This window comes from Thalassophryne amazonica, chromosome 11 (genome assembly GCF_902500255.1).
Source record: "Thalassophryne amazonica chromosome 11, fThaAma1.1, whole genome shotgun sequence".
NCBI lineage: Eukaryota > Metazoa > Chordata > Actinopteri > Batrachoidiformes > Batrachoididae > Thalassophryne > Thalassophryne amazonica.
The window spans coordinates 80,253,433-80,266,748 of NC_047113.1; the positions used below are offsets into that span (position 1 = coordinate 80,253,433).

A 13,316-nucleotide genomic window follows, 5' to 3' on the forward strand; every position below is an offset into this window, starting at 1 on the left:
CTAGTTGGTGGTTGAGATTTTTTTGTGAAAATTTAGACTTAATTGCAGCATCCCTTCAGATTTTTGTGGTTTGAAGATGGCCATGTGACCAGGTGGTCCTGTGAGCGGGCGGCACTGTTTAAGGTGGTCCTGTGAGCGGGCCGTCCTGTTTAAGGTGGTCCTGTGAGCGGGCGGCCCTGTTTAGGGTGGTCCTGTGAGCGGGCGGCTCTGTTTAGGGTGGACCTGTGAGCGGGCGGCCCTGTTTAGGGTGGTCCTGTGAGCGGGCGGCCCTGTTTAGGGCGGCCTTGTTTAGGGTGGCCCTGTGAGCGGGCGGGCCTTCTATCTACTGTACTTTTTCCTTGATTGTTTTGGGCGCTGGTGTTTCTGAACTCTTTGAACAGACTGTGTAAATGTCTATGAATATATTTTTTGTATGTATGCCTTTCCTAATATTCTGGAGAAGATAGATGTTATTTTTATATATTGCAGCAGATTTTTTGTAAGTATTTTATACTTTTGATATGGTTCTCTGTAAAACAAGAGTATTATGTAAATATAGTTGTTTAGAAATGAATTTGGTGTCTGAAGTTTTGCCTGTGTTTTTAAGTGTTCTTTTTTTAATAAAACAAAAAGCAAAATGAAAAGCATGCCTTCAGAACAAACTGAGGGAGCAGAATGGAAACGATCACGATGGATTCCAGTGTTTCAGCGGTCAGATGAGAACCGACTGTTATGAAAAATGCGGAGGATGAAAATTCAAGCATGTTTCTGGGAGCAGCTGCACCCAGCTGGGTGCTCAGGCCCCACCCCTGCAGTCTGCCTGCGTGGGCTGGGCGGTCGGGTTCTCAGACTCTGCAGAGATGCTGGATCAGGTGGTTGCCCTCGCTGCTGTGTCCATACTGGCTGTCCTGGAGCAAGGTAAGAACAGGGCATGCTGGGAAATCTTGAAAAATAAATAAAATTGAAGAATATTTCTAAATAAAATTGTAAGATTTTTTTCAGTTTGTTCATGTGTGCAGATATGACAGTCTGTGTTTGCGTAATTTTTGCCTTGATTTGTTTCTTAAAATCTAATTTGCATTTGTTAACAACTCACTGAATGAACACCGTTTACTTCAGACTGTAACTTGTTCATAAAAACTCATTACGTCGGCCAAGGACATCATAAAATCGTTTGTCTGTCTGTGGTTGTGAGCAGGAATACGTCAAAACTACTGAAAGGGTTTTGACGAACTCTTCACCCCGGATAAATATTTGGCCATAGAAGAACCCATTTAAGTTTGGAGGTGATCTGGATTCTGGATCAAGATTCACTCCATATAGGCTTTGAAGGATTACTGTCAGCAGGCATACGTCAAAACTACTGCATGGATTTTGATGAAATTTTCAACACGGATTCGTTAGGCAATGGAAGACTCAACTGAAATTTAGAGGTGATCTGGATTGGTGGATGTCAGAAATCTCTGATTGCTCTTGTTTGTAAAACTAGTTAAAATGAGGTCATAATGATTGCTGGTGTTAGAAAGTTACCTTTAACCAAATTTTAAAAAAAAAAATCCTTGACTTTGAGACCAAAAAAAACTTGAGCAGCACTCTTGAGTGCTGAGAACTGATGTTCATGATGTTCTGCTCACAGTGATGATCACTGAGATCCAGGTCTTTGTGTGTGATTGACATGTTTGATTGTGTGTGTATATAGTGAGTGATTTTGCAAGTTTTCCCACCTACAAAGACCAGAGGTCTGTAATTTGTATCGTAGGTACACTTCAACTGTGAGAGACAGAATCTATAAAAACCCCCCACTAATTTTTAAATCATTAATTTAATCATTTTATTGCATGAAATGAATATCTGATCACCTACCAACCACCAAGAATTCTGTCTCACAGACCTGTTAGTTTGTCTTTAAGATGTCGTCCAATTCCGTGCTCTGTGCCTGTATTAATTGCACCTGTTTGAACTTGTTACCTGTATAAAAGACACCTGTTCACACACTCACTCAATCACACTCCAACCTGTCCACCATAGCCAAGACCAAAGAGCTGTCTAAGGACACCAGGGACAAAACTGTAGACCTGCACAAGGCTGGAATGGATGACAGGACAACAGGCAAGCAGCTTGGTGAGAAGACAACTGTTGGTGTAATTATTAAAAAAAAATGGAAGAAACATGACTGTCAGCCTCCCTCAGTCTGGGGCTCCATGCAAGAGCTCACTTTGTGGGGTAAGGATGATTCTGAGAAAGTCCAGAACAACACAGGAGGACCTGGTCAATGACCTGAAGAGAGCTGGGACCACAGTCACAAAGATTACTTTAGTAACACACGACGCCGTCATGGTTTAAAATCCTGCATGGCAGCAAGGTCCCCCTGCTCACGCCAGCACATGTCCAGGCCCGTTTGAAGTTCACCAGTAACCATCTGGATGATCCAGAGGACGCATGGGAGAAGAACATGTGGTCAGATGAGACCAAAATAGAGCTTTTTGGAATCAACTCCACTCGCTGTGTTTGGAGGATGAGAACAACCCCAAGAAAACCATCCCAACCGTGAAGCATGGGGGTGGAAACATCATACTTGGGGGGGGGGGGGGGGGGGGGGTGCTTTTCTGCAAAGGGGACAGGATGACTACACTGTAATGAAGGGAGGATGGATGGGGTCATGTATCAGACAACCTCCTTCCCTCAGTCAGAGCATTGAAGATGGGCCGTGGCTGGGTCTTCAGCATGACAGTGACCCCAAACACACAACCAGGGCAATTTAGGAGTGGCTCCGTAAGAAGCATTTCAAGGGCGTGGAGTGGCTGAGCCAGTCTCCAGACCTGAACCCAATAGAAAATCTTTGGAGAGAGCTGAAACTCCAAACCTGAAAGATCTGGAGATGATGTGTATGGAGGAGTAGACCAAAATCTCTGTTGCAGTGTGTAAACTTGGTCAAGAACTACAGGAAACATCTGAGCTCTGGAACTGCAAACAAAGGTTTCCGTACCAAATATTAAGGTCTGTTTTTCTATTGGATCAAATACTTATTTCATGCTATAAAAAGCAAATTAATTATTCAAAAATCATACAATGTGATTTATTTATTTTTTTTTTGAGATTGTCTCTCACAGCTGAGGTGAACCTACAATAAAAATTACAGACCTCATCATTCTTTGTAGGTAGGAAAACCTGCAAAATTAACAGTGGATCAAATACTTTTTTACCTCAGTGTGTATATAAATCATTGCTCTTTGAGTCGAGGAAAGTGAAATAGATTTTTGGGATGAAACATTAACTGCATGAATGGAGACAAAATAATTCCTGTTTGTCTTTTCTGATGAATGTTTGTGTTCAGCTTATTTCTCCTTCCAAGTGATTTATGCCAGGAGGAAGTATGCTGTGTCTCCGCCCTCCACTGCCGGCCCACCAGAGTTTGAGAGGATTCGCAGTGCCCAGTGAGTCTGAGGGGGCGGGGCCTAATGTATGGCAGATTATTATTCTAAGTAAATACTCTCACACAGTGCTGCATCCCATGGGATTATGGGTAAATACAGCTACCGCAGCTCTCACTGATGTTATTGAGTAATGGAGCCTCAAGCAGTAAGTCCGATGATGTCCCAAGTGCAAGACAGATGGTCCTCAATGTGTATTTTATGCCCATGATGTTTTCTGTCGCACCCTGACCAATCAGTGTGTCCTCTGTATCACTGGCCTTTCCGCGATATTTTCATATGCAGACGAAGTGACGCCATGCACAATGTCCAGCGACACACTGGGATCAACTGGTAAGGAAGGGCTTTGAACCACGGGTCCTCTGCTCTGACCTGCAAGCCTGTTACATTCTAAATGGGTCCAAGTCAGAAACAGAGTTTCGGTTGGTTTACAGCCCAGCAGTGGACCAAAGACTGAAGAGTCCCAGTCCATCAGTAAATTAAAGGAGAACTAAGTAACTTTTTAACCTTAATTTTACAGTTTTGGAGTCATTCTTATTGTTAAATGACTTGTTTTGCGGAGAATGGTGGCTTTCTGTCTTCCATCAGGGGTCTTGTAGCAGAAAAGCAGCCTTACAGCTAAAAAGAAACTGACCCAGAGTCATTTGAACAAGAGTCTCAGGAACACAAACTGCTTTACGGCACAACGCCACCACATGCACACTCCCCCCTCGAACTAATGGCTATAAGGACAAGCCAACAAAGACTTTAATTCTTACATGTTCATATCAATCAATCACTTATTTATAAAGCACTTCACAGCAGCCAGATGGTGTCCAAAGTGCTTCACAGTAAAAACAGATTCATAAAAATACAACACACATACAACAAAGTAAAAAAAACAGCACATAAAAATGGGGGTTCATAGTCAGTACAGAGCCACCGAAATAAATAAAAGCCTTGCTGTCGGAGGAGGAGAAATGTAGTGTGACAGAATGAGGGGGTCACACACAGGTCAACCTCAGTTGGACTTTTCTTGGAATAGAGCTGAAAGATAAAGGAGTGTGAAAAAACATGCAAACCTGCTTTCCTGCTGCTGGCTGAAGATTTGGAGCAGAGTTGACTGAAAGCATGACATTATGAGAGAGAGAGAGAGAAAAACAGAGATCACGCATGCGGAGAGATAGAGGGCAGAGAGAGATCGTGCACACAAGACAGGCAGTGGGGGGGGCTGAGAGAGTAAGAAACAGGTGGAGGGAGATATGTTAAACTCTATTCGCTGTGTATTTTTGTGTATTGACATTTTGTTAATCCACACGGTTCCACGGATTACGTTACCAAGCGGCAACACTTGAACTTGGATTTTGACCCCAACCCGGAAGTGTAGTTCCTTGACTGGCTACTTGAGGCTGGGGCCAAAACAGAGCACATTCCTATAGGAGCTCATGTTAAAATGTCCAACTTTAGAGCAGAAACAAACATGTTTACAGCCTGGTACAAAAAACGGTTATTGTTTCCTCCTCCATGGAGATGAAATTTTCTCCTAATTTCTTAGTTTAATATGTTTTAATTAATAAAATTCTGTATAATTGTGGGTGTGATTTCTTTGAGTGACAGAGGCTGGGTCCACTGATGCTGCCTCTGACAGGAACGGAGTCACTCACTGTTCTTGTTGCAGTGAAATGTCCTAACGGGTCATCTGTCTTATTTAATGTTGTGTGCTAACGGTGTTAGCACTTTTAGCAGCTGGTGGTAGGTCAACTTAATGCACGATTACTGAGGAAATACACGGCTCGTAACTTTGACTGTCCAGAACAAAGTAAACAGTTATGAGAAACACACGTATTCACCAAAAATATGAATGAAACACCCAGACTGAGATTAGCGTTTTACCCTGTGCTTCAAACATGGGAGGGGGGTCTGTTCAGGCTTTTGTTTTCTTTTTTTTTAATTACTTGGAGTTCCCATGCTCCGCCCCCTTTATGCATTAATGAGAACATTGCAGCATGGCAACACCCAGAAGAATGGGGGTCATTTTGGATGTTCCCGGTCTCAGCAAATGCACGAGGGGTGATGTAGCTTTTTTTTTTTATGACATATGTGGGTGATTCTTTAACTATGGGCACTATTGGCCTTGTAAATGTAATTTCCACCACACCATTGCCTTACAATATAAAGCGCCTTGGGGCAACTGTTTGTGATTTGGTGCTATATACATGTGCTCTGATGTCACTGTTTATCTCCATAGAAACTACCCAAACAATCTTTCATACAAACTGTTTAAAGGGACATTACACTGTTGTGGTGGAAATTATGGCAATAGTGTGGGACAACATTTTGTTTAAAAAAAAAAGCACAACAGTTGTATGACATTGAATACCCCAATTATGTTTTGTTTATTTTACTGATATTTTATTGAGATATTTTAAAACATTAGAAAAAAACGTTTCTTTACCATTCATTTTTATCATTGAAGATCATAAGTCTGGGTGTGGGACAAGCACAAAAAGGCAATATTTGCTTATAGTGATGCTGAAAAAAGGTGAAAAAGTCATCATAGACTACTAGAACAAATTTCTTAACACACTTTCATTGTAAAGATAAGTATAAAAGTGTGAAATTTCCCCTTTTTTCTGTTTTTCATACAATATGATCAAAGGACATAAGTGCCCGTAGTCTAAGAATCACCCATGTACTCCCGAGCTGTAGGAGGAACCAAAAAAGCAGGTGAAACTGTAAAAAAACTAACCATGTTTGATCTTTCTTCGATCCACTGACAGACGACTCTCCCGGATACGTTCACTCACATTCCCAACGTGAACTGTTCAGTGAACCTTCAATTTATTACATTTTATTTAATTTATATAGCACCAAATCACAACAGAGTTGCCTCAAGGTGCTTCACACAAGTAAGGTCTAACCTTACCAACCCCTAGAGCAAGCACACAGGCAACAGTGGTAAGAAAAAACTCCCTCTGATGATTTGAGGAAGAAACCTCAAGCAGACCAGACTCAAAGGGGCGACCCTCTGCTTGGGCCATGCTACAGACACAATTGGCAATACAAATATACAGGACATTTTGGGATATTTTAGGAGCCCATGCTGGTGTCCAGCACGGGAGGCCTGCAGAGGAAAACACCCATGCCCATCCCATCGCTGCACCTCAAACAGAGAGAAAAAACAATCAGGCATCAGAAGACAACATCCATCCATCCATCCATTTTCTTCCGCTTTACCCCCGGAGGAGCTGGGGGAGGTGTGTGTGGATCGGGAGGTCTGGGCGGCTTTTCTGCCCCCGCGACCCGACTCCAGAAGACAACAAATACAGTATAACAGAGAAACACTAAGCTTCACTATAAGACCCAGACTTTAGACAAAGTTGAGGCCTCGGCCTGCTCTGTTTACTAATAAAATGAATTTAAAAGAGTTAAAAGGTTAGAAACATACTATACCAGTATGCTAGCCAATACGAAAGGGAAAATAAGTGCATCTTACGTCTGGACTTGAAAGTCTCTACAGAATCTGACTGTTTTATTGATGCAGGGAGATCATTCCACAGAACAGGGACATAAGAGAAAGCTCTGTGACCCACAGACCTTTTATTCACCCTAGGGACACTAAGTAGTCCTGCACCCTGAGAACGCAGAGCCTGGGCCGGTATGTAGGATTTAATTAGGTCAGCTAGGTAGGGAGCTGCCAGTCCGTGAACAGTTTTATAGACTAATAGCACAACCTTAAAATCTGATCTCACTGGGACAGGAAGCCAGTGAAGAGACACCAAAATGGGTGTAATGTGGTCAAACTTTCTGCTTCGTGTCAAAAGTCTGGCTGCAGCATTTTGAACCAATTGGAAAGCCCTAATGCTGGACTGCAGTAAACCAGAAAATAGAACATTGCAGTAGTCCAGTCTAGGAGAGACAAATGCATGGATCAGGGTCTCAGCATCAGCCATAGACAGGATGGGACGAATCTTCGCTATATTTTGCAGGTGGACGAAAGCAGTCCTCGTAATATCTCTAATGTGGAGGTCAAAGGACAGTGTAGGATCAAAAATTATCCCAAGGTTCCTCACTTTGTCAGTGTGATGTATGACACACAAGCCTAGGCTAAGTGTTAACTGGCCAAATTGATGCCGACCAAGATCATTGATGGACCAAGAACCATCATTTCAGTCTTGTTAGAGTTTAAAAGTAGGAAGTTGCTAGACATCCAGCTTCTCACTGATGCAAGACAATCTTCTAAGGATTTTATGTGGATGAGATTACCAGCAGTTATCGGCATGTATAACTGAGTATCATCAGCACAGCAATGAAAGGTAATCCCAAAACCCTACAATATGTACCCAAAGGGAAAGACGGACCCCTGTGGAAATTTCATGTAATTAAGGTAGAGGTAGTGTTACTGTACAAAACACAATGAGAACGACTGGTCAAGTATGACGTCAACCATGCAAGGGCACTCCCAGTAATCCCAAAATGATTCTCCAGCCTATCGAGTAGAATATAATGATCCACGGTATCAAATGCAGCACTAAGCTCTAACACCACTAGAATCGTAGTGGAGTCTGAATCTATTGCAAGCTGAAGATCATTCACCACTTTAGTGAGAGCTGTCGCTGTGGAATGATATTTTCTAAAAGCAGACTGCAGTGGCTCAAAAAGATTATTCTCAGTAAGATAGTCCACGAGCTGCTGTGAAACCAGTTTTTCCAGAATTTTAGAGCAAAATGATAGATGTGATATCGGCTTATAGTTTTTCAATACACTAAGGTCAAGATTAGGTTTCTTAAGTAATGGTTTAATCACTGCAGATTTGAAACATTTTGGAACAGATCCAGAAGTTAAAGAAAGATCAGTAATTTGCAGCACAGTCGGCCCAAGAGTGGGCCACAGGTCCTTAAAGAGTTTTGTTGGTATAGGATCAAATACACAGGTTGTGCTTTTTGTAGACGTTACAAGTTTCGTCAGCACGCCTAGTGGGATACTGTCAAATTCTGTAAATCTAGGTAATACCTCAGTAATGGTGCCAATAACAATACCGGGTGTAGTGGCTGGGTTAAGGCATGCTGGGATATGCTCAACCTAATGTCTTCTGTTTTCTTCTCGAAGTAATCCAGGAAATCTTGTGCTGTAAAAAGAGACCAAACTACAGGTGGTTGTCCATGAATAAGTGCTGCTACCGTGTCGAACAAGAACTTTGAGTTATGCTTGTTTTTGTTGATCTTAGTAATAGGTCCGCTTTGTAGCAAGTAATGCATGCTTGTAGTCTAAGATAGCATCACGCCACGCAAGGTTGAATACTTCTAATTTTGAACGATGCCATTTCCGTTCTAGACCTCTAGCCTTATGCTTGAGGTCACGCAGGTAATCATTGAACCAAGGTGACTGTGTTTTGGGGGTGGGGGTGGTTTTAATATAGGTGGTGCAATCACGTCGAGTGTAGTTTTGAGCGCTGAGTTTAAACTATCCAAAAAGACTGTACTGATTCTTTCCTGATCACACCTTGTTTAAGGACCAGTCAGTTTGCAGAGGCAGTCTGTCAGTAACCAGGTGTGGTTTTTTTTTCTTTTTTTCAATATTTTATTTCTGATTTTTCAATATAACATACAAAGAAACAGCAAACAAACAGTGGCTCAAACACATACACATTGCCAGTTAAACAGTAACATCTCAGGGTAGAGACGGAAATATGTCACCTGGGCATAGGTTAACATGTCAAACTGCCTTAATCTCCTCCAGGTACGCAAGGAACGGACTCCAAGCACTTGTGAATTTTCTCATTGAACACGTTCTTAAAGATCTGAGCCTTTCCATTTGTAGTAGAGACATCATGTCAGTGATCCACATTTGAAAGGAGGGGGCAGTAGAAGATTTCCATTCTTTCAAGATTAGTCTTCTGGCAACAACCATTCCTAATCCCAGAGGTTGCTGCATAAATGCAGGGAGGTCCTTAATTGTCTTTGTAATGGCAAAAATGGTGAGTCCTGCATCAGGCTGAAGAGGCTTTTTGTAGGCCTTAGAGTATCAGTCAAATATTTTACACCAAAAACCCGTTATTGAAGAGCAGAACCAAAAAGCATGAGATAATGTGCCATCTGATGTTTTACACCTGTCACAAATTGGTGAGACAAAGGGATAAATTTTATGCAACCTGACTTTAGAATAATGTAAACGATGAACAATCTTAAACTGTATAAACTGGTGTCTACTGTTGACTGAGCAAGAGCGGATTATGGACAAACACTCATCCCACATGGATTCAGACAACTCCACACCCAACTCCTCCCTCCAGGTATCCCTTATTTTAACCATACGTACGTTAAGGCAGTCATCCAACAAATACACAATATTAGAAATTAAAGGTCTGGAGTCAGGAGGGCTTTTGAGGACTTTGAAAAGCTCATGTTCTGCTGGGAGATGTTCAAAATGTCTAATTTTGGACTGGATGTAGTGCCTAACTTGCAAATAATGAAAAAAATTGGAGTGAGGCAGATTATATTTTTCTCTCAGCTGGCTGAACGATGCAAATTTACCATCAATATAGAAATTTTCGATTGAGACTAAGCCCTTCTGTCTCCAGTCACAATAGGATTTGTCCAACCAAGAGGACAAAAATGAATGGATAAAACATACAGGTGTTTGTACAGAAGTTTCCGGTAATACCAGAAAGCTCCTAACCTGGTTTAAAATGTAAAAATGTAACACTTAACACTAAAATGTAATGTAACACTTTAAAAATAAAATGTTTCAACACAAAGCAAAGCTTCCCAAGGGATTCAGTTTTATCAAGCTTAGAAAAGAGCATGGCTGGTAAGGAGGATTCATTAACAGAGTTAGCCTCCATCTTAAGCCATAAAGGGGTTGCAAAACTTAGATTGTCTGTGGCTGCCTTTCCCCAAAACATCAGGACTCTAATGTTGGCGGCCCAAAAGTAATGTCTGAAAACTGGCATGCCAAGACCACCTTCCGCTTTGGGCTTCTGCAGATTTACCTTCGAGATTCTGGGCTTTTTATTGTTCCAAATGTAGGAAACTGTAATGGAATCTAATTCTTTAAAAAATGCAGAGGTTAGAAAATCGGGAGATTTTGACACAAGTAAAGAAATCTAGGGAGAGAGATTATCTTGATAGAATTAATATGGCCAATCATTGACAAAGGTAATAATTTCCAGTGTTCAATGTTTTAAGTTTCAGTATGAATTCTGCAAAGTTTAATTTAAATATTAGTTTAGGATTTTTTGGTATAGTCAAACCTAGATAACATAAATGATCATTAGCAATTATAAATGGAATATTTTCCAGAAAACCTGGAGGGTAAGGTGCAGAGAGGGGCATAAAGTCACTTTTTGACCAGTTAATTGTGTATCCAGATATTCTGCCAAAAGAGTTTATAATTTCAAGTAGAGTGGGAACTGACTCCACAGAATCCCGAAGGTACATTATTACATCATCGGCATATAAACTAATAAGTGTTTCCACCTGAAGACCTTCAAGGCACAGATGTGCTCTTATTTTTAAAGCGAGGGGTTCTATCATAATAGCAAAAAGGGCCGGGGAAAGAGGGCAACCCTGCTGGACCGAACATTGTAAAGGGAATGGTAATGACCTGTCACCATCAGTCATAATGGAGCATGAAAGGCTAGCATATATCACCCCTACCCAGGATATGAATGTTTCGCCGAATCCGAATCTGTGCAATAACTCAAACATATAAGGCCACTCCACCTGATCAAAGGCTTTGTGCGCATCAAGCGACAAGACTGCTGCTCCACTAGCACCGCTATGATCAGCATACATTACATTGAGAAGATGCCTAACATTTGAAAAAGAAAACCTGCCAGGAATAAATCCTGTTTGATCAGGATGAATGATGGAGGCCAAATGCTTATTTAATCGGGTTGCCAAAATTTTTGTAATTATCTTTCGATCAACATTTTGAAGCGCAATTGGCTTAAAGCTAGCTGGATCAGTTTCCTCTCTATTCTTTTTTAAAATAAGGGACATGTTGGCCTCATATAGGGTTTTGGACAACATTCTTTCATTTTTAGAATTCGACATCATTCGGAGTAAAAGCAGAGCAAGATTGTCACAAAACATCTTGTAGAATTCACTGCTAAATCCATCTGGCCCAGCTGCCTTTCCTGACGTAAATGATTTTATTGCGGTAGTTAACCTCCTGTAACATAAAATCAGAATCCAGCTCGGTTCTTGCTATATCACTCAGCTTGGGCAGTGTCAAGGAATCAAAGAAGTTATTTAAGTCAGATTGTGTAACATTCTGCTTAGAAGAATAAAGCTCACTATAGAACTCCATGAAACGATTTATCTCTAAAGGGTTAGTTAAAAGGGTGCCAGTTGCAGATATTTTATGCTGTGAATTGATCTTGAGGCCTGGACGCCTTTCTGCTGCTGCGCAAGGAGCTTACCAGGTTTGTCCCCTAGCTCAAAATGTTTACTCCTCAGTTTCAGAAGTAGGTTATTAATCTGAGTGCTCAAGATCCCATAATATTCATACTTAAGCTTCAGTATTTCTTTGTCATCTGGGGATTTAGATATTTGATATGTTCTTTCCAGAGCTGGAAGAGTACCCTTAATTTCTGAGAGCTGGTTTTCATTTTTTTTTTTTTTTTTTTGTTTAAGCAGAAGAGTACGAAATCTCCACGGGTAACAACTTTTAATGTTTCCCAAAGTGTAGAGTCAGACACAACCATTATCATTTATGTCTAGAAATTCCTTCAGTTTAGCTTCCGTGGTTTCTATTAAACCATTGTCACTAAGAAGGTTAGGGTTGAAGTGCCAGGAATATGCCTGTTTTGAAAGAGAGAGCTTTAAGGACAATGTCACAGGACTGTGGTCAGAGAGCAGTATGTTATGATATTTTGAGTTAGTGACATGGGGAACTAAATTAGAATCTGTTAAGAAATAATCTATCCTGCTATATGACTTATGAACATGAGAGTAAAATGAATAGTCTCTATCAGTAGGATGCTGAATCCTCCAGATGTCTACCAGGTTTCTAGATTTGAGTAAGTTGTTCAAAAGACGCACAGATGCAAGTTCTGGTGGAGGCCGTGAGGACAATCTGTCTAAGTAAGGATCTAGATAGCAGTTCAAGTCTCCAGCAACTATTATGTTTGAGTCATTATCGTCTGGCAATAGGTCAAAGACCTTCCTGAAAAAATCTGGATCATCAGTGTTCGGTCCATAGAGATTAAGAAGAGTTAAAGGAAATGTGTTAACACTACCAGAGACCAATAAGTATCTACCAAGAGGGTTGGTAACCACAGAATTAGGCTGGAATAGAAAATGTTTCTTGATTAGTATGGCAACACCACAGGCGTGGGAGGTAAATGGTGACTGGTATAATTAAGCTATCCAGTTACATTTCAATCTATGCTGTACGGTTGATCTTATATGTGTTTTACTGAAGGAAAAGTATGTCAGCCGATAAGGATTTAAGGTGCCTGAATTCTTTACCCCTTTTGGCAACACTACCCAGCCCCTTGACATTCCACGAGGCCAATACTAGGTCTCTACCTCCGGTCTGAATTTTAGGTGGCATAAATTTAAAATGCATAGCACAGTTGTGCAACATAATTAAATACCAAAATAATAACCACTGGCAAGTATATAAAGACACAATTGAACATGAACAACACAAGCATGTCTGAGCCACAAAAACGGAGAAAACACACATTAATCCCATACCCACCCTTACCCTCGTGTCCCCTTGAACCCGACACGAAATATCCCCTCTGTTGGGAAGGTGTCGTAGCACGGACCCACAACAGGGGGCGCAAAGGAACGGACAATGAATAAGCCAATAAGTAACAATTTAATGTTGTGACAACACACAACTAAACACACAAGATATGTATAGTCAATTAACACCAGGTGACGTGTGGGCAGGCTCGAAGATAGAAGACCC

At 41.2% G+C, this 13,316-nt stretch overlaps 1 protein-coding gene across 1 annotated transcript in view; it reads left to right on the forward strand.

Moving 5' to 3' along the window:
- Positions 1-669: 669 nt before the first annotated feature.
- Positions 670-13,316, forward strand: part of ltc4s (leukotriene C4 synthase) — a 33,623-nt gene continuing 20,976 nt past the window's right edge. Inside the window, exons 1-3 of the mRNA XM_034180962.1 lie at positions 670-690; positions 795-897; positions 3,305-3,413. Coding sequence (XP_034036853.1) covers positions 670-690; positions 795-897; positions 3,305-3,413 — 233 coding nt within the window. The remainder of the gene's footprint in view (positions 691-794; positions 898-3,304; positions 3,414-13,316) is intronic.